The sequence below is a fragment of the Pteropus alecto genome, unplaced genomic scaffold (assembly GCF_000325575.1).
Source record: "Pteropus alecto unplaced genomic scaffold, ASM32557v1 scaffold177, whole genome shotgun sequence".
Classification (NCBI taxonomy): Eukaryota; Metazoa; Chordata; class Mammalia; order Chiroptera; family Pteropodidae; genus Pteropus; species Pteropus alecto.
Window position 1 is genome coordinate 12,993,449 of NW_006442207.1, and position 21,949 is coordinate 13,015,397.

Below are 21,949 nucleotides of genomic sequence, written 5' to 3' on the forward strand. Positions count from 1 at the left end.
ATAACGTAATCTCAAATGACATGCCATTTTTGTTGAGCTCACAGGCAAACCCTGATACAGTGTGGGAAGGGACTACACAAGGATGTGAATGTCAGGAAGTGGGGGCCACTCGGGGCCATCTTGCAGGCTGGCTACCACAGTCGCACACCTATTACTTTGCGTCATCAAGATTCAAACTCAAGTCTCTTGAACCCCAGAGGCTGTACTCTTAAACACTGCTGTGATAAGTGACAGAGGAAAGATTTGTACAGGATAGCTAATGCCGACTGGGGCATCAGAGAAGATATTAGAGAAGGTTGCACTTGAGCTGAGTTATGAAGAAATAGTAGGCATTTTCTGTGTGGGGGAATGAGGAGGGACACACCAAGCAGAGCACCAACATGTTCAAAGGCTTGGAGGCTTGAAAGTGTGGTATGTTTGGAGAATACAAAGTAATTCAGGAAGATTAGAGTATGAGGTACATGGAGGAAGAATAGGAGAGTAGTAAAAAGGTTGCTTGAGATTAAGTGGATAAAGGGAAATAGTTGCAGGTAGGAATGACATGATAAGATTGTGTGTTCAGTATATAGAGTTATAGGTATGTATCTGTCCACCCAAAAACTCTCACATCCCAGCCAGTGAACCTGGTCTACACTAAATACTTGAATTCCCTCCTCCCCCTAGTTTCTAAATTTTGGAATTGCCTTATTTTCTCAGTTGCTTTTTCCACCTGCTCTCTAATTGAATGTCCTGAGGTTAGGGAAGATAGAGAAGATAATGAGGCATCAAGCTGACAGAGGCTGGGCAGAAGGTCTCACCCTCAAGCCGAATTCACTTTCTTCATTTCTATCCATGGGCATATTTCCAGATCTTCTTTTCCCCCTTCCAATCCTCTTTCCAGTTTTGGCATTTGGAGCATCAAGTCCTTTTTAGGTGAACTTATCTGCTCCCAGCTGGGCATCAGGCCAGGTTGTTGCTCTACTTCTCATTATGTACTGCTTTTCAGCAGCATATAGCAGAATGAGAAGTTGAAAGCAAAATGAATTTCTACCATTTAAGATAAGTGTATAATCTTCTTGGTGAAATATGAAGAAATACGGAGTTTGGAAAGACTTAATACTCAAAGCCAGAATCTGGGTCAGAATTGAAATAATTTTACATCTGTATATGAATGCTGTAGGTAAAGTAGTAATGGGGGAAGGTGTTTATGAGAGGGGTGGGGAGAGAGGAAGGAAGGAAGGAAGGAAGGGAGAGAGAGAAAGAGGTGGGAAAACCCAACCAATTAATTTCCATTACTGGCTGTACTCCATGATTCTTGCTGCCACTCCCACTGTTGCTATAGGATTTGAGAGTGAGGGGAAATAATCTCTGAGGAGAGTAAACTCTTTTTTAAGTTACTCTTGCAGAGAAGACTTGAACTTTTTCTAAGTCAGAGAGTCCGGAATCTGTGGGTAGGCACCAGAAGAAAGTAGAGACTTCAGCAGACTTCAGCAAGAAAATTTCAGAATAAAGTAGAAGTGTCTTGTGTTGAAATAGGAAGCCACTATATGCATAAAAGAAATGCTCCAAGAAACAGTAAATTTTAAGTCATTTAGCTAGTATATAATTTTAAGATTATAGCAGTTAAAACTTTCATTCTGCATGGTAGTGTAAGTTGAGACCACAAGGCTAATGCTATCACTTTTTAGGTGGCTGCAGAGGCAGAAACAGAGCCTAGGAACAGTGCAGGAGTGATATCGATAGCCTTTAACCAAAGCAGAGGGTGGTGGCAGCAGGGGTGGGGTCACTGGTAGTAAGTATGTCACTGCTCCTGCGTGGTGGCTCAGTGTTGGGATGGCATTGTCAAAGAGCCAAGGTGTAGGGTGTCTACATTCAGGCCACGTGAGAAATGCTGGCATCCAGGAACATACAATGCATGGGTGGTCATGCACCAGCATTATCCAGCCACCCTTGCTGGATACAACATAGCTTTCAGCACCAAGGACCTAATGACTATCAATTTAATGGGGAAATTGATAGGAGAGTTTGTATATTCCTAAGTTAAATCCTAGTTTGAACAAGGGCATCCTGTAACTAGTGACAACTGCCATCAGGAGATCACACCACAATTTCTAAAAAACAACAAATGATTTGGAAACTGTTAGGATGATTTATACTACAATTTATATCTCTTGGTAAGTAATTTTGATAACAGTTTAGTTTATTTAGAGAATAAAAAGGAATTATTTTAAAATTTGATGTATTGATTTATATCTTAATTTATATTTCTGTATGGTTTGTAAAATATTTCTAGTATCACTCTTGAAGATACTGGAGTCTTTTAACAGAGATCCGTTACATAGTCCTCATAAAATCCTGACTGAAAGACACATACAAGGCCATTTAGAGGAACAGGGAACAGGAAGAACAGAGAGAGATCTCGATAAGGGGACAAGTAGAGTAGGCTTGTAAGGTAGCTTTGGGCCTCTGTTTCCACCCTCCACCCCTTCCCAATCTACTTTCTGTATAAATTTGCCGATTCTGGATGTTATCTATAAGTGAAATTATATAATATGTGAGCATTAGTGACTGACTTTTACTTGGCCTAATGTTTTCAGGTTTCATCTATATCGTAGCATGTATTAGTACTTCCTTCCTTTTTATGGCTAATTAATAATAATATGAATGTATGGCATCATTTTATTTATTCATTCATCAGTTGATAGACATTTGGGTTGTTTATACCTTTGGCTATTATGAATAATGCTGCTATGAACATTTACGTAAAAGTTTTTGTATGGATGCGTGTTTCATTTTTCTTGTGTATATACCTAGTGGAATTGGTAGGTCGTATAGTAACTCTATGTTTAACATTTTGAAGAACTTCAAAATGGTTGTACTATTTTACATTTCCACCAGCAATATATGAGTGTTCCAATTTTTCTACATCCTCACCAAAGCCAAGGTTTTTGTTTTTGCTTGGACTCTTCCCCTTTTTGACAAAAGTAGAAGGAACATTAACTTGTTTTAAGAAATTACCGTGTAAAACCTTGAGAAATTAGATTATTGGTTCATAGGTTAGCTTACTAGTTATCTCCATATTATTCTCATGATATGCTCATTTTTCTAGACCCCCATTACCAAGGACTTATAAGCAGAATTGCAGTGGGATGAGCACTTTGAAGAGTTTTGAGAAATGCATACATCCTTGTAACAACTATCCCAGTCAGGATAGAAAGCATTTCTAGTCCCTAAAAAGTTCCTTTGTGCCCTTTTAAGAGGACGTTGAAATTTTTTAAAATGAATTTGCTTTAACTGGTGGATTTCTTACTGTAAAAGTAATATGTAGTTGTAGAAAATTTGGAGAAAACAGAAAAAAAGAAAGAACAGAATTCACCTATCATTCTACCACTGAAAAAAGGCAACCACTGTTATCATCAAAATTAACTTTTTTCCTATGCATTTGAAAATAGTTGTGACCGTTATCATATATTAATAGTATACAATTTTGCATGTTGTTTTATCACTTTAACATAAATATCTTTTTGTGTTGTAAAAATTGTTCACGATTGTACTTTTTAAGAGCTTCATGGGGTTCCTTATTTGGATGTGTATTAGTCTGCGTGGGCTGCCATAATAAAAACCACATATTGGGTGGCTTAAACAACAGATATTTATTTTCTCACAGTTCTGGAGGCTGGAAGTCCAAGATCAAGGTACTAGCACCCTTGGTTTCTCCGGAGGCCTCTCTCCTTGACTTATAGATGGCCGCCTTCTTGCGTGTCCTCATATAGCCGTTCCTATCTGTGGGAGTGCTCCTGCTGCTCTTTCTCTTCTTTTAAGAAAACCAGCCCTGTCAGATGAGGGCCCCATCTATCGGCCTCATTTAACTTTAATTACCTTCTTAAAGGCCTTATTTCCAAATATAGTCCCATTGGGGTTAGGGCTTCATCATGAATTTTGGAAGAACATAATTTAGTACATAACATATGCGTAATGATTTACTTGCTATTCTCTCAGCATTGGACATTCTTTCCACAGTTCTTTCCAATTTTCTTGTATTTTGAATAAGATTATAATGAACATATTTTTGTATAAAGCTTTTTTTTTCATTCTGGCTTAAAGCTAAATTCTCTAGAGTGGTGTTAGTGGGTCAAAGGATATAAGCCTTATAGAGATAGCCAAATTGCCTCCTAAAAGGGCTCTTTACCAATTATACTTTCTCTAATAATGTATGAGTGGCTGTTTTGCTCTACTTTTGTCAGCATTGAAATCTATATTAATTTTATATGCAAAAATAATCTTTTTTTTAAGTGAAGCTGAGCATTGTAGAAAAATGTTAACTTTCCTTACTTCACCTCTTCTGAGGGGGCTGGGGGAATTTGTTGACCATTTCCTTTGTCCATCTTTGTTATTAGGGGTGTTATTGTTTTCTTCTTTATCAATTTGTGTAAACATATATATTAAGCATAGTAGTAACCCTTTCGTGTCATTTACTGCAAATGTAATTTCTCATATTGTTTGGCTTTTAATTTTAATGCTTAAAATTTTTTTTCTCAAATGAGATTTGCATTTTTAGGACATAAATATCATCAGTATTTTTCTTTGTACTTTTCGTCCATGGCTTTTTAAGCTTTCAAAGCCCTCCCCCAGTCAGAGATGTAAAAACATTTTTTTTGTTAGATTTATAGTATTTAAAAATGTCTTTCATCTCAACCTACTAACTGTTTATTTGGAAATACTCTCAAACATGTTGTTGGGATGTGACCACTGTTGAATAATCTAGTGATCTAGAACAGTACTGTCCAATAGAAATTTTTGTGATGATAGAATAGTTCTATTTATCTGTGCTGACCAGCATCATAGTCACTAGCCATTTGTGGTTATTGAGTATTTGATATGTGGTTAGTGCAACTGAAGAACTGAATTTTTACTTTAATTTAATGTAAATGAAATTTAAGTTGATAAATTAAATGTAAATTTTATTTAAAATTTAATATACATTAAAAACAAATTTAAATAGAACTAAAGACTTAAGGTCTTTAATGTTGTGATTTTGCATCCTGTGTTTGCAACTTTAAATGACATAGTCTAATTCTGGTCCACTGGTGCATTCTTCCTCCGAGGAAAGATACTCAAGGGAATGGTATTAGTGCCTAATTGATTATTGACATATATGTGGTTATAGCCTCCTTTTCCTATTGATAAGGGGAATTAACACAGGCAGTGTATGTGTGCATGTGTGTGTGTTGGGGGGAGGTTTATCCACCAGAATGCTGCAGATAGAAATTCCTTTCTTTTGCATGTGCATAATTCATACCCAGCATCTTTAGTGGCCTTAGCAAAGGTGCTTCGCTAAAAAAATGGTATTTGTATCCAGTAAGCCATTGAAGGTTATAAAACAAAAAGCAATAAACCAAACAAACTCATAGACACAGACATTAGTGTGGTGGTTATCAGAGGGGAAGGGGGTGACGGAGGGATGAAAAGGGTAAAGAGGGTCAAATAGAAGGAGACTAGACTTTGGGTGGTGAGCACACAGTGCAATATACTGATGATGTATTGTAGATTTGTACACTTGAAACTTACATAATATTATTAACCAATGTCACCCCGATAAATTTAATTTAAAAAAAGAGTATCTGTGGTGAGTTGCCCCATATTCTTTGGCTAATCCAAGTTTTTCTCTTTCTCTTTTACAGACGCTGCATTCAAGTAGTACATAAACTACTTTGCTACCAGAAGAAGTGTAGAGTACGCCTGCATTACACCTGGCGGGAACTCTGGTCAGGTAACTTCCTCTTTTGAATTCATTCTCTTTTCCTGTATCTTTTATGAGTCTTGAGGCCTGGGCACAAGATGAATTTTAAGAAAAGAAACAGTTTGTTTAGGATGCTTCTATTTTCATTATACTTTTTGTCGTTTCAGTCTTGTTCTAGTCCAGACCTGGGTATTCACATAGCTATTCTATACTTCTCGTTTCTTCTGCTCTCCGTATTTTTTTTTTATCAGCTGTTGGAAACAATTGAATATTTCTTGAGTTTCATTGATTCTTCCTTTGAGTAAGAGTGAGGAGTCAGTACAAACTTGGATTCTCCCTTGGTTCCATTTGGTAGCAGCATATGGACTATAGGGAAGTTTCTGTGTGTTTCTTCAAGATGAGTAATCTCAGGAGGAATGTCATAGGGAGAGGAGGTGGGGAGGGGGCGGAGAGATGGGGGGAATCCTGCTCTTTGTGTTAGATCTGGCATTATTACTGTTTACAGACAGTGTCAATTGTACCACTCCCCCTGTGCCAGAGACAAAAACAGCAAATTATAGTGTTTACTTTTTTCTTTGTATCCATTTGGTAGCCCGGGAAAGTCACTGCCACCCCTGCATGCGGGAAGTGGCTCTTCTCTAAGGGTACAATTAAAGCCGGCTTGCCACCCCTTTCTTTTGTGCAATTAAATTGGAGGTTTCAGGAAAGCAGAGGAGACATGTTCCCTGAGGCATTTGCTTGCTGATAGGTCCTGGGGCTTTTGTGACCCGATGGTACAATAAAGTCTTCGCTAGATGATTATAGGGATGTATGGTTGCCCCACCCATGGGAGAGCTTCTTTGTATTCTCAGCAGAGGAGGTGTGTTAATGTCAGAGACTTTATTAGAAATGGGCCACTAACCCCTCCCCCTTCCATAGAATTCATCTCACTTGTTGTGACACGTGGTTTCCTGCCAACCTAATTTGGCTTTCTAAATTTAGCATTCTATAATGGGAAGTAGAGATCTTTAATTAATGGATTAGCAAATTCTTTGCAGTCACTGCCTATGGTGAAGGGGGAGTAGGAGAATAGCACTAAGTGGCAATAGTGGCATTTTGGTATTTTAGGAGAAAAGAGTAAAGATGGTATGAGAATTTGAGATTGAGGGAATGTCAGAAAAGCTAAAGAGAAATCAAAGGAAATTGAAATGACCAAAGTTAGAATTTCTTAGGTAGGAATAATTCTTTTTAATATAAAGGACTGCTTTGGTTGCCTATGGATAGTTATATGATTATTAGGCTCTAAAAACTTAGGATTAAAGAGAAAACAAAAATGACGCAAATCTGTGGATGTTAATACAGTTGTAGAACTTAAAACAAGTACAGATGGTTTATGTTTCTAATTGGGATGAAGTTAACGTGATACTGAAGAATTGGTGATAGTAGTTGTTTCTGCCTGCTTTTGATTCTCTTCTGGTTTCATTTTCTCTTTTATTCTATTTTCTTTTCTTCCTATCCTGGCCATTTCCGTCTCTGGCCCCTGGGATTTCTCCGGCTTTTCTCCCATCCTCATCGTCTGTTGTCTTCTTACTCATTGTCCAGTTCTATTGCCTTTTTCACATTGTCTTCTACTGTTCACTCGGTTCTGTCTCCCTGGGTCCTAGGGCTTCCCATTACTCTCCTCCCTCTACCTGTATCCTGTCCTTTGTGCTATTATTCTCATACATTTTACTTTTACATAAGGTATAAATCCCACAATAATGCATTGCCATAATTTTGCTTAAAGAGGCAATTATTTTTTAAAGAAATTAAAAAATGTCTTTTATATTTACCTTTTCTGGCTCTTAATATTTCCTCATTCTGGCTAGGAAATTGTGAGGCAGGAGACCATTCTTTGTTGGTCAGTTGACTTTATGTCTTTGAGTGCTTTCTATAATGTCAGCTCTGTAATTACGTTCTATCTCAGGACTGATCATTAGCATTTTAAGGCCATTGATAGGTTGAGAGGAGGTATATATGAGTGTCATTTGTGAGGCCTGGATGACTGCTTGCTCTTGAGACATAGGGATTTGTGCTAGAGCTCTCTGCCAAGTGAGGTTAGCTCCTTTTCCTATACAGACTGGATAAGCCATCCTGGAACCCGGGCTCTATGTGTTCATATATGGAGTGTACAGTGAGATGTAGAGCAGCAGGTGTTAAGGAAAGCTGCAAAATACTACACTACATCTGATGCATCAGAGCCCATAATAATGTATAATGTTGCAATCAGTGAATATAAATGTAGCTGTGGTAGATCCACCTACTCCTTGGCTGGTACTACCCCTCATATGTCGGTGTGCCCATGTTTTCCCTCTTTCTTTGCCTTCTAGACTTATGGATTTGAGGGAGGTGTGTGAAACTCATCATGGCAAATATGTTTATGTGTATAGATGCTTGCCCGTACATGTGCTGCAAACTTTCATGGAATTTTACTTACAAATATTACTGGTAAGGCATATGTTGTTAGATCAGACGCATAAAAGTCCTTGGGTGTCAAGGAAGCAGTCAGCTAGGGTCCAAATGCCTTTTGTCATTTGGAATGTGGATGTTTAGTATCACTGCACTTTGGTGATTTTTATTCCTGTGCTGTTGACTACAGTAGCTTTTTGTTATTGGAGAGGTAGCCAGAGGTTCACCTCCAGATTCCTTTACAGAATTCCCAGGCTTGGTCTAATGGAGGAGGAAAAGCCACCTGTGTCAGCTGGGGGTTTAACCCTATCTGATATATTGGTTTTATCGATACAAGCCCTGACCTACTCCCTGGCACCACTGTCTGTTTATGATACCTGTCACCATGGTATCTGAGTAAGCGGGGAAATATATTTAGGCTAACTTTAACTAAAATATGGAAAGGAAGAAATCTTGTATCTATCTTTGCCCTCTTTTCAGCAATCACTATTTTTCACTAAGTTATGGAAAGTTCAAAAGCTCTTTTGACCTCTAGACTACCCAGTTCTTTTACTTTGAGTAAAAGATTAGGTGTTAAAACTCTCTTCTGATAGAGATAGAAAACAGAGTTTTAGGCTAAGATTCTAGTAAAATAGTTGTTTTTACCTCTGAGAATATAATGCACTTGATCTTAGCCAAAAGGCCGAGAAGTGATGAGAATATAATGAAAGAAAGATTTTTATGTCCAGAAAAACATCTATTTGTACATACATATTACAGTTTCAGAGGTAATTTTATGTAAATTTCAAAGAATTCACGGATCCTCTGAAAGCCTATCCATGATCCTGTTAATAATCTCTGTCTTAATTTTAGGTTCCATGGACTCCTAATTAATTGTTTTCACAGAACATCATAGTATCTGATTAAATATTTTTTCTGTATTTACTGATCATACTGCATTCTCCTGGGAATTTTAGCTTAGCAGTCTCCTTTCTGAACTTCTTCAGGCTAAAGACCATTTGGTCACTGTGTTTTATTTCCTGTGTCTTCCTATAGCACTTGGAGCTTCTATTTTAGCATATCACATTGTTTTGCTTTGTTGGCATATGTCTGTATAAAGATTTGCTTGCATACCTGTCTTTCTCTTTAAAAAGTTCCTGGAGGGCAGGGCCTGTGTTTTAATGATTGTTTTATCTCTAGCACACCATTTGGCTTATGACAGGGACTCAGAAGACATTTGAAAGAATAAATAAATGGATGAATGGATATGTAGAACTTCTATTAATGATAAATTAACATTCTCTCAAAGAAAGACAGTGTTGTGTTTGGGCCTTAAAGTAACAACAGCAATAATAATAGAACCCAGTAGGATGTTTGTTGTCATGTTTCTGTTGACTCCATCACTTTTTAATTTGAGTTATTGATGTGAAAGAGAATGGTGGGTAATTTCTCTTCCTTTTGTCTCTTTCTTCCTTACCCACAGATACATGGAATGCTTTTAACCAAGTAAAAATGGAAACTGATCATTTCTAAGCCATTAACCAAAGAATGAGCACAATGTTTAGAGAGAACCATGCAGTCGTTGGAGAGGGAAATCTTGAACACAGCTTCATGGAGTCAGCTTATTTTACTTCCACTGCAGGAGAAAGGGCATTGGGGAGGCAGCCTGCATTTAAACAGTATAGCTTTCCACAGTCTGAAAACATGGATGGATTTAAAGGCAGATTTATACCGGCATTTTATATTCAGCATTCATCTATGGATCACAGTCTTCCTTACTCTTTTACTCTGCCGCATCCCTGGGTGATAATTCATTATTTTTATCACCATTTGTTGAGGAAGGAAGTGGAGCTATAGAACAGTAAATGACTTGCTAAGGATCATGGAACCAGACACTAAACAGAGTCATGATTAGAACTTAAGAGTTCCTGACTCCTATGCTCAGACTCAGATCACTAGGCAACATTTGCCTCCCTGCAGGAAGAAAGGCCTCCAAAGCCCCCAAAACAATCTGTTCAGCTTCATTGTGCTAAATAGCATCCAAAGCATTCACAGCTTTGTGAAAAAGAAATTGTTCATGGTCTGACCTTTCAGATGCCTACTGGGAAAAATGGAAAACCCAGAGAATGTCACAGCTTTCTGGATCCAGCTGGCTTTGTCATCACTGGCAGAATCCTATGACTTCATGGTTTAGGGACACAGTGAGATTGGGAATTGTGAGCCTTTCGTTGGACGCTTATTACACTGTAGGTGTTGTCATGCAGGACTGAACATTTTCAAGAGGAGTGACCGGAAAGCCGTAGATTGATCTGGCACTTCTTGTATAGGTTACAGCTTTGACGGTTTGGCAGCCCCTCCTGACTTTGAGAAGCTGTCCTTTGAACTTTTAATTGTCTGCTTTTTTTAGTTTAGTTTCTTTTTTAATTTTTTTTATGTTGATATAATTATAGACTCACAGGAAGTTGCAAAAATAGTGCAGAGAATTTTTGTACCCTTCACCCAGCTTCCTCCAATGGTGACATCTTATATAACTCTACAATATTGCTGCTTTAGTTCTGAAGAGGACATCCATGTGGGAAAGAACGTAGCAGTAAACAGCTAGAGTAGATGGGAAGAGGAATTTTGGCAGCCGCTATTACTATTTTGTTTTTTAAATTGTTCTTCTTCTTTTCCCCAAATTCTCTCTGATTTAGGGGAATATGTTATAAGACATTTTAGGCTTGACGTGCCTAATTAAGGCTGCTGTAGCTTCTGTGTGCAGAAAGGTAGAGGCGTCTTTCTTCTGTGGATAATCAATTACTCTCAAAGTTAGAATGTTCTAATATATGAGCATAGAAGATGTTTCTCTGTTTTCATAATTCTGTGATGAAAGATTCTGTACAGCCATGTAGAAAGTCCCAGGAGTGAAAAAGAATGCCAGAAAACTCCTTTTTTCTTCAAATCACCACATTTGGCTAACTCCAAAATTTACATTATTTTGAATCTTTCACTCCCTCAGAAACTTGGCAGCAGCAAAAGATAAGACTTTCTAACAGGTGTAGCCTGTTAGTGGAGTAAAAGATTCCCACCTAAAAACCACTCAGAGTGCGCAATCTGTGTTCTTTTCTCTGTACATGAAGTCACTTCCTATCCAGAGGCTCACTAGCATATTGTCAACAAAAAGAGACAAAGGAAGGAGTAGCTGTGCTTTTGTTGCTATGCCTATAGTAGTTCTAAAGAAACATATCATTTGGTTTCATAGGTATTATTCCCTAGATCTCGAGTGAGCAGGACAGGTCTGTTGCTGGTTTTTACTCACTTTGGCAAGAAGTAAAGTTCTTGGATCTATATCAGATACGTGGTCTCATGGATGATTAGATTTCTTGAAGGGTGATTTTGGCTGTCTCTCAATTGGGTAATATTAGAAAAAATAAACAAATGGCGTAGGGCCCTAGAAGAAATCAGTGGTTTCTGAGCATGCTTAGAGGCAGCTGCATAGGAATGAGGTATATGGGATCCTGCATTTCCTAGAGTCTAACTTCCATATGGGAACTTTCACATAAAAGCTCATTTTCATGATGAAGAAGAGGGTGAGTGGTAACTGTGAGGATTGCTGTGTTCCAAGTAAATGGGGAATTGGAGATAGTTGAGAACCTTATTTTCCCTTTTAGCAGATAACACTCCAACAATAAGAAAATGATAAGAGAGAACCTAACTGCCATTTAAAGAAAGGATTTGTTCTTTTCTCCACTTCATCTAGAGGCTTGTGGAGCCTTTAGGCAGTGCAGCCTGTTGACATACTGACATTTTTTTGGTAAAATACACATAAAATTTACCATTTTAGCCATTTTAAGTATACAGTTTAGTGGTATTAAATACATTCACATTGTTAGGCAGCCATCACCACCTTTCCCCATAACTCTTCATCTTGTAGAACAAACTCTGTACTTATTAAACAATAACTCCCCATTCCCTTCCTTGCCCCCGTCTCGGGCAACTACCAGTCTACTTTCTAAGTGTCCCATGTAAGTGGAATCATATAGTATTTGTCTTTTTGTGAGGCTTATTTTACTTAACGTACTCAGGGTTCAAGAAATCAGATTCTTCCCCTTCCTCAGAGTTTGCTGGTTTTGTTATTATTTTTGTTTATCGATTGATTGATTGATTGTTATAGGTTGTCTCTTTGCCCAGGATCAGCCTGAGGTATAAACTGTATGTCTTCTTAGGTCTCTTCTGAGCCTTTTCTTGGGCATCCATAGTCACTTTCTAATTTGTAGTTGTTTTTGAATGTCGTAGTCTTTAATGTTTAGGTCCCTAAAGGGGAAAAGTGAAAATTAAGGTGGAAAAAAGAAGCAGTGGCCCCTTAAATCTCCTGGAAGTCGCTTATTGGGTGGTGGGGGGGAGGGCTTGCAACAATGGCTGCCCTCCTTTTTGTCTGCACCCCTGGTTTCAGAAGCAGCAATCAGCGATAAGAGCACATATTCCCAATATTAGGAGGACAGAGTCCTTTTTGCTTGTTCTAGCTCTTACAAGCTGTGTGCAAGCTGCTGCAGGAACAAGTACACAGCTCCTTGCCACATGGCTGGCAGTGGGTCCATGGGTAGCTGCTAGTATGCTAAGAACTGAAACTGACCAAAATTAACCAAAATATACCTTCTAAATCTTCTGGAAGCTGCACACTGTCAGACTCTGGGGTTCCAAAATAGTTAATCAGAAGGATTCCGCTAGTGTAATTACTGTCTAGGTGGGGAGAGAGATTCCTAGTGCTTCCTACTCTGCCATCTTCCCAGAATCCTCGCACTGGATGTACTGACTTTTGTGCTCTGTTTACCTAGAGAGGCTCATAGCATGCAACCAAAGCCATTTCATTTTCTCATTTGGTTCATTGGCCTCTGTTTCAGTGAGGTGCTTGGATTTGCAGGGAGACAGATGCCTGTATTCTGAGAAGCCACGTAGTGTATTTTTAAATTATTCTACTAGTAGATCTTGGCTTCTAAGTCCTTCCTGTGCCACTTTGCTGATTGACAGTGAGCCTGCTGATTGCTGGCACTGTCCCTGGGTAATTGGTGATTTTGTCCAGAGATGCTAGAATTGGCTAGAGTTTATAGTGCCTCTTGGGTTTTAGAGGCCTTGGCTTCTTACATTAGTGCTATTTCTAGCCTGTTCTTTTGAGTTTCTCTGCCTCTCTCCTAAGCAAGTGAGATGGTAATATTTCTCTCCTATCGGTCACTGTGAAATTATCCATTTCCCTTAATGAGCAAGTTCCATGCCAGGCCACAGAATGGGGCCTGGCCGTGTCTTGTCTTTGCTTTGTATTTCTTTCTCTTAGCATGTTAAAGCTGTTCAAACAGATAGCTCTCTCTAACTTGATTCTTCAGAGACATTTATTTATGCTCTGCTGGAGGCTCTCTGTCTCCTTCCTGTTTTTAATCTTATTTAAATGTCATTCACTTAGGTTTGTAATTAAACCTCCCCTCTGCTTCTCTGAGGCAGGCATCTGAGGTACCACTTAATTGTGTCTTCCCGTGGTTGGCTTGTTTTACTCTGCACCTGGTTTACCTCAATGTGGGGGACAGGTTTTAGTCTTGGAGAAGTTCCCATATCCATTATTCATTCTATTCTCCTACATGGCAACACAATTTGCTGCTACCTTATTTCCCTCCCCTTGAATTCAAAGCAAGATAGAAAAAAATCTAGGAAAGTCCTCATTATGTGGAGTAGGTTAATGCTAGGAAAACTCTGCAAACAAGGTTCCTTGTGAGGTTAGGGGGACCTCTGTAAGGTGGCAGCGTTCTCAGATGGTACTGAACTCTTCCCATTTGAAAAATAGATTGGCTGCCTCTGCCTCTGGGAATTCACTTGGGATTTCAGGAACCATCAAGGTACCTGTTCCTGGCTCAGCTTCCAGAACCTGCATACTATCCTTAATTCTACCTGTGTCTACGTGCAGAAAATTCAGAACTTCTGCACACTGCTGCCATAACTTATGCAGACGACTCTCCAAGGAAAGGAACTTGGGCCAAGGCTAAGTGTGAGACTGACAGTTGCCTCTAATACAGAATCAAAAGAAGCAGGAGTTGCAGTCCATTTCTGGTTCCTGAAAAAGAGCCCAGAAACTAAGTTTTCAAAATTGCCACTGGAAAAGACCTCCCAATGAAGGAACCAGTGTGTGTGGAGCATCTACTTTCCTACAACTAAAACATATTGAATATGTAATATAATACCTGAAATATTATATATTTCACTGATATAACCTCTCTGTTTTTCACTCAGTGTAGGTTGAGTGTATTTGGAGCCAGGTATGGAGCCTCATTTAGAAGAGATAGCAAAGATTAGGAGTCAAACCCAGGATCTCCAAGGAATATTATTGATACTTTAGTGCATTGGTGGCTTTGATTGTGAACTTTAATTATTTTTCTGAAGGCAGCCATATTATTGTCTTGAAGGCTGCCAAGAGTTTGTTCTGAATTTGCAAAAAAACCATGGCTCTCTGTTGATTGAATATATTTGGCTCTTTTCCTTTCCCTGTCAAAGAGGAAACACCTTTGTATGTTTGGCTCTGTACTTAGTACTATCTACTGTGATATAAATTTCAGCTAATCAGTCATGCCGAGGTTACAGAAAGTTGGGATGGAGTGTTTGTGGGTCTTATGCTAGTGTCTGTGGAAAGAGAAACATTGACCTCTTATTTGTTTGTTTGTTTTTTAATTGGCAAAATACAAACAACATAAAATTTACCAGTTGTAAGTTTACAATTCATTGGGATTAAGTACATTCACATTGTTATGTAACCATCTCCACCTTGCATTTCCAGAATTTTTTCATCTTCCCAAACTGAAACTTTTACCCATTAAACAATAACTCTGCATTCCTCCCTCCCCCATTCCTGGCAATCACCATTCGACTTTCTGACCCTATGAATTTGACTACTCCAGGTGGTACGTACCTCATATAAATCAGATCATTCAGTATTTGTCTTTTTGTGACTGACTTTTTTCGCTTAGCATACCATCTTCATGGTTTATCCATGTTGTAGCATGTGTCAGAATTTTCTTCCTTTTTCAGGTTGAATAATATTTCATTTTGTGTATATTCCATATCTTGTTTACCCATTCATCTGTCGATGGATACTTGTATTGCTTTCATTTTTTTGGCTATTGTGAATAATGCTGTTATGAACACGGTATACAAATACTTCTTTGAGTGTGCAGGTTAAAGTGTCCTAGGTCAGTTGAGTGAAATCTTGAGATGCTTACAGGAGAGATGAACTTGAACTTATAGGATTATTTTTATTGTTGGTAACTGTGCTGTGTGAGGGGCTGATTAGTGGAGTTCTGACTAAAGTTATGGTTTTGGGTAGCAAATAAAGATATTGACCCTAGATAGCTAACTCTCCCACCTTCAACAAAAATTTTTTTACTTCAAGTTTAGGAGGAACCAGTACAGTTTCATAGACCTCAGCAGGGGGTGTTCATGTACCTTCTTCCCTCTATGTTGCCATTGATGGGGTTCAGGGCAGGCCACCCCAAAATATGCCACTTCGGCATATTGATTATTTTGAATTAAAGTTACTTGAGAAATAGCAGGTGCAAGAAGAACACTGACCTGCCTTTGTTCTCCTGAAAGCAGGAAATAAATCTCTCCTCTGTATACCAGGTAGATAGAAGACATCCTTATCACCAGAGATAGGGAATTTAAGGCCAAGAAAGCTGTGTAAACAAACTTTGTTACTTCTTCATTAATCTGCTACCCCCAGATTTGTCAAATCTTCACAAATAATTGTTTCTTTCGTCTGAAAAGTATAAAAGCTGCCTGCTTTGGTCATTCTTAGGGCCTCAAATGTATAGGGTTCCCCTGCATACGAAGTTAAATTTGGTTTTTCTCTTGTTGATCTGTCTTATGTCAATTTAATTATTTAGACCAGCCATAAAAAAATCTAGAAGATAGAGGAGAATTTTTCCTCCCCAACACCCTTAATGTAATTTAGCTCCAACCAGCTCTGTGTTTCTTGGTAACTTATTTAACCTTTCTGAATTTCAATTTGGTTATCTGTTAATTGGACCAGTAATACCTACTTCAATTGCATTGTTGAGGATTCAGTGAAAATAATGTACTTTAAATGCTTTACATCTAGCATCTAGCAGGCACCTCATAAATTCTACCTCCCTTGCCACTTATGACCATTGTGTTTCTCCCCTTGAAAAGAAGTGAATGTAGTTTGGTGGGGGATGATTTCTGTAGTTAAGTTTCTCTTCTTAAGGTATCAGGTAGAGAAGAGGAAGAAGGTTTGCCATATTTTGTGAGCTTCTGGCACAGTTATTAACTTATAGTTGTTAGCAGGAAGATGTGATGCATTCCTCTCTATGTTATATCTGTTTAGCATTGGTATTTTGGGGCCGTTCACTCCGAGGGCTGTGGAGGATGGGGGCCAATGAGAACTGTCTATTAAGGCCTGGAAGATCTCATACACCGAGCTTGTCCTCATCCAGAAGGGTGTGCTCTGCAATAAACTGTGTCATTCTGTTTTGTGGGGATGAGCAGCCATAGCTCACCTAAGAGGCAAAACTGTTTACATAGTATTGAGTCTCTATAACATGGGCCCTTCTTTGGAAATCTCTTCTACTAAGAGTCAAGTCTTTGGTGAGGAAGAGTTTTTGTTAGCCTCTTCTCCCCTACTTCCTTTTTAAAACTATTGCTTAAATATTAGAAACAATAAATCAAAGGGTTAAATTAAAAAGAAAAAAAGGTACTTCCTGACCCTCTTATCTTTACAATGACTACATGTATTATACTTGATACCAAACTCTTATAGGCACATGACTAATTAACAATACTATGTTTATACAACCAACCCCTTATCTTTTATAGTTATCTTAACTCTTCCCTCTATGTACTACTACTTCTGTGACTGTCCTTGGAACAGTTTGGCTAGTCGTGTGCCCAGATGGCACCAAGTGGACAAGTGGATCAAGGGCAGTTTTCTAAAAATGTATATGCATGGAGGATGGGAACCAGGAGCCAGCCAACATGAGTTCTGTGTGTTGGCACTGAGATCCTGAGTACCAGTTCTCTACTGTCCTTGAACCTGCCCTGACACGAGGCTATTCTCTTTTTTGGCCTGCAATTAAATCCTGTGCATAGCTCTATACCATAATAGCTGTGAATAAGCCTAGCTATTAATTGTTTCTACTCATTTCTTTTGTTTCAGTTCAGATTTTGCATAATGAAAGGGGTACCTTGGCTCCCTCTAAAGTCCAGATCCAGTCACAATCCATGTTTGACACACAATTTTTAAGGCAGTAACCATGAGCAAGGACAATAGGAATAGTTGTAATTGACAGTTGTGTGCTGTTTTTTATTTGTTTTTTAAAGATACTAAAGAGGAACAAGAAACAGAGAAGGGGACAGAAGTGTATGAGAAGTGAGATAGAAAAGAGAGAGATGAGAGTAGATATAGAGGGCCTGCTGAGGTGGTTTTTGCTGAGAAAAGCTACTGGGAGTCTTTAGGTGTTGAACGTGATTAGTAGAAGGATAATGATGAGGTCTTAAACACCTGTACTCTAATAAGCTACTGAGGACCAAGAGAAAAGGAGGATCAAATACATGAAAATAACCTGGAATAGCCAGTAGATGGAGAAAGTTATAAACCAGAGTCTAGAAAAGTGTTGGTAACAGTAGAGGCAGCAAGTCTAAGCATCCATTTGTATATAAGATTCCCGCCCTTTAACTCCAAATGGCACCTTTATTTGTTTAATCTTATCTTAATGGAATGGTAGAGCATTAAACAGGAGACAAGGTTCTAGTCCCAGCTTAGTCACTAACTACTTGGGATATTTGGGGCATTCTCTTTTGGAGAGGAATTGTGGTCCCTGATGTCAGAGGCTTGTGGGAGCCAATTTTAAGTTTGCTTTGTTCATTTTAGCTGCCTGTTAAATTCCTTATAGAGAATGACTACTTCCAGGTGAGAAAACCCTGGCTTTTTTTCCCCGCCGCCCCGAGGGAAGGTTGTCTGACCTAAATTATCAGGAGCAGAACGAAGGTACCCCTTGGCACTGACTCTCCCTCTCAGTACTGTTTGGCTCTGCTGGTGTCTCTAGCAGTTGAGTCACAGGTCGCCTCTTGGCTTGTGCCAGAATCGCTCTCTTCTTCCCTTCATATTTATCACTTTATCATCCCTGACTCTGAATCCCAGAGATCAAGACTAACAGTAGTCCAGCAGAGGAGCAATAAATTATTGTTCCCACTTCTTTTTCTTCAGGTTTTGTGCCCCTTAATTACCACATAAGCACTGCTGAAGTTGCATCTTTGTGCTGTGTGTGCTAAGGACAAAAGACCTTGTTGACTGGATGTGTGCAGAAACTGCTTTGTCTCTCTCCAGCCATTATGTTTTGCAGTGCCATGTGTGCTACTCATCCTTTGCTCTTGTTGCCTGTGAATTTATAGAGCCTGATTGTCAGGTGATTTATCCATTAACAGGTTTTGTCTAAGCTCTGGGGTTCGGGAGTGGAATGGGCAGCCTTTAAATAAGTCAGCAAGGTGATCTTCATTAACAAGAGAGGTTTGGGCTGGGTTAGTCATTTTTATATGGATTTTAGCTAGTTCTCTTCACTTTCTAAGCTCCTGATGGGAGCTAAGCAGGTTACGTGATCCAGAATGGGCTCTCATGGAGTTTTTTTTTCTTTGGTCCAGTCCAACAGATCACTTTTTAACAGACAACATCAAAAGGACCAACTGCCTTTCTATTACGAAACCTCAGAGAACTTGAGTTGGGGTAGGGGTGAAGAGTTCATAAATGAGGATGCCTACCTCCTTCATCCCTAGCAAGGCTTTTTTGCTATTTGAGGGGGAAGATTCAGGCTTTAGAGACAATGTAGACAGGCTCTTGTACATTTCCTTGCCTGCTGCTGCTTTTCTGTACCTGTGCCTTTAGAGGATTGAGAGTGAGGGGTGTTGTGTGGCAGGCAGCAAGTGTTCGGAGAGTATTACTCCTACTCGTTATTCCCTGCTGTTTCAAATCAAAGCCCACGTCTCTAAGGGTAGTAAACTTCACACGAAGCTCAGACAGCTTGGGAGAATGGACATCTTTGCTGGCAAAGAAGCAGATATGCTCTTAGAAAAGGAGAGGTCACGCCATTTTTTGTATCTGTGGAAGTGAGGATAGTTGAGGGGGAGAAGACAGAAAGACCACCGATTGCTTGCAGCTGCTGACCTCCTTCTTTATAGTTTCCCATCAAGTAGGAGAGCTAGGTACAAGGGTACTAGTCGTGATGGACACGGAAGTAGGATTCATTTTATAGTTCTAGGTGAAAGTACAAGGCAACTGATAACTTCTTTTATGTTTACTATTTATTTGCAAAATGTCTTTAAAGCTGCACTGCTAACCTAGGGACTTGGCAGTCAGTCTCTACTGAGATTGTTTGGATTTTACCAGTCTCTACCCTCATTAAGGGTTGCCAGGTAGAAAAAGGACCTTTTCAGTAAATGTTGTTACAATTGAGAGAGGACAGAGCAAGCTGTACTTTTGTTTGAATAGTTAGAAAAATTAAGGGCTTTTTTTCTCTTCATCATCTCTCTTCCCATCTAGAGCCGAAGCCTAGCTGTAGGTTCTACAATATAGTTGGCACATCTTGTGACCAGTTAGACTTGAAAAACATCCCTCTTAGCAACGGTGTTTGAAACAGATACATAGCTAAAAGTGGTGACATGAGCAGCCTAAGGTGGGAGGGGGACCCTCATTTTGACCTGTAAATTGAGCACATTTGATGGGGAAATCACCATGCAGGAGTAAATCTGGAATATTAAGATGTCTGTTTTATAGTCATATTTCTACACTTAATTGCTATTTAAGAAATGGCAAAAAGAAGCAGATTTTTTAAAACCTTCTGTGGGCAGATAAGCAGACAAGTGCTTGGGAAGGTAGCGCTTTCTTCGGATAAACCCATCTTACCTGGTTTCAAAAAATACTTAGTAGCTGTGAGTTACTCATTCTAGCCCTATTTGGATTTCTATAGAGCTAGTTTGTTTTCATTGCTTTCATTTAACTTTATTGATTATACCTGTTAATGTCTTTTTTTCTTTTTCTTTTTTAAGCTTTAATAAATTTGCTGAAGTTCCTTATGTCAAATGAGACCGTCCTTTTGGCCAAACACAACATTTTTACATTAGCCCTTATGGTGAGTAACTAAACAAACGTTTCTTTTTCTGAAGCTATACCCTAAGGCAGAGATTGGCTGGTTCGAAATAGTAGCTGGGTTCTGGGGACTAAGCCATAGGGTGAACCAGGCCTTTATTTTCCTTTTGGATAAGAATCTCTAGACTGGTACTCCCCACTGTTACCTATGTCTTCGGTGAACCTGGGACCTAATGTGATTGGTTATTTGGGGTAGAAGGAGGGCATTGTGCCTTTCAACTGTCTTCTCATATCACTCAGTGTGTTTATAATATTTAACATTTGGGGGAAAAAGTCCTGATGTGTAGCTTTTGGTGAGTTCCATGGTAAAACCGTACCCACCATCACCAGCTCCAAGCTATCAACATGACATCATTGAATGCAGAGTTGGGAAAAGATGAGCAGTAGCACACTCTTTTGTGATATTCCCACCACACAGATGTAAGAAGTATAAATGAATCTCAAGAGCATAGATAATACTGAAAGGTAGGAAGTGATGAGTTTTTGAGTATTTTTTTTTACCTCTATTTTAATGTAATTTATTGAATTGTAAGTTTACATAAGTTAATTTTTAGTAATGGCTTTTTTTAACAACTGTCTCACAAAATTCCTGAAAATTTAGCAATCAGCTTTTGCAAGCCAGTAAAAGCTGGCTGCAGCATACCACTGATAATGCCCTTCTGATCTTCATAGAGCGATGTCTGTATATGAGCTTTTTTCCCTTCTTTTTTAGATTGTGAACCTATTTAATATGTTTATCACATATGGTGACACATTCCTGCCCACCCCTAGCAGCTATGATGAGCTCTACTATGAGATTATTCGCATGCACCAGAGCTTCGACAACCTCTACTCTATGGGTAAGCTTCTTTTCTTTTTACGCCTCTCTCTCCATCCACTGTGATTTTTGGCACATAAGAGGAAAAGGCTACAAAAGGTTCTTCTAGTTGCTTGGTTCCTTTGCTTGGCATAGAAATAGAGCAGTCTCCTCTTTTCAGGCAATAGGAAGGAATATATGGACATTTTGGCATTCAGGAACTCAGAATTCATCTCAGTAGAAAGCTGGTTAGCAGCCCTGTAGCCCTTTCTTGATGTTTGTATGTGAAAGAGAGAATAGAGAGGCTTGTGCATTTAGTGAATGCAGTGAGATGGGAGTGAAAGAGTGGGTGGGAATTGACAGCAGCAAATAGAAGAGCTTGGATCCCAAAGGAACATTGTGTGATTTGAGAAGGTACAGGATTTTAAGGAGTTTTAATGTACCTATGTATTTTTAGCATAACTTATAAGAGGAAGTGGGCATTGGATAAAAATCTTTTTTGCAAACCTTTTGGTGATTGGCTCACTGAAATTCACTGTGCAGCCATAGTGAGTATAACTTATTTCTGAAAGAGGTCACATATCCCTGTAAGCATGAGTGAAGAGTCAAACCTACCTGGAGTTTGAAAGGTCAAGAAGGATTTCTGTAGGTTGCACAGAAACAGAAATCCACTCAGTAAAGCTGTCTGTTAAATTCCCAACTTAATAGCTTTGAGGTATAATTGATACATAATCAACTATACTCATTTAAAGTAGTATACAATTTTTGGTAAGTTTTGACATATGTGTATGTATAACTAAGATAATAAATATATCCAATAACTCCCACAAGTTATATCCCTTTATGTCCTTCTTACCAT

General features: G+C 38.9%; 1 protein-coding gene and 1 pseudogene across 3 annotated transcripts in view; one reads left to right on the forward strand and one right to left on the reverse strand.

The window, feature by feature from the left end:
* ARMH3 (armadillo-like helical domain containing 3) overlaps window positions 1–21,949 on the forward strand; it is a 77,390-nt gene that overhangs the window by 44,002 nt on the left and 11,439 nt on the right. For all 3 annotated transcript variants that reach the window (XM_025039180.1, XM_006920957.3, XM_025039179.1), the window contains exons 20-22: window positions 5,661–5,749; window positions 20,195–20,277; window positions 21,007–21,133. In XM_025039180.1, coding sequence (XP_024894948.1) covers window positions 5,661–5,749; window positions 20,195–20,277; window positions 21,007–21,133 — 299 coding nt within the window. The remainder of the gene's footprint in view (window positions 1–5,660; window positions 5,750–20,194; window positions 20,278–21,006; window positions 21,134–21,949) is intronic.
* Window positions 8,678–8,840, reverse strand: LOC112470186 (annotated as a pseudogene).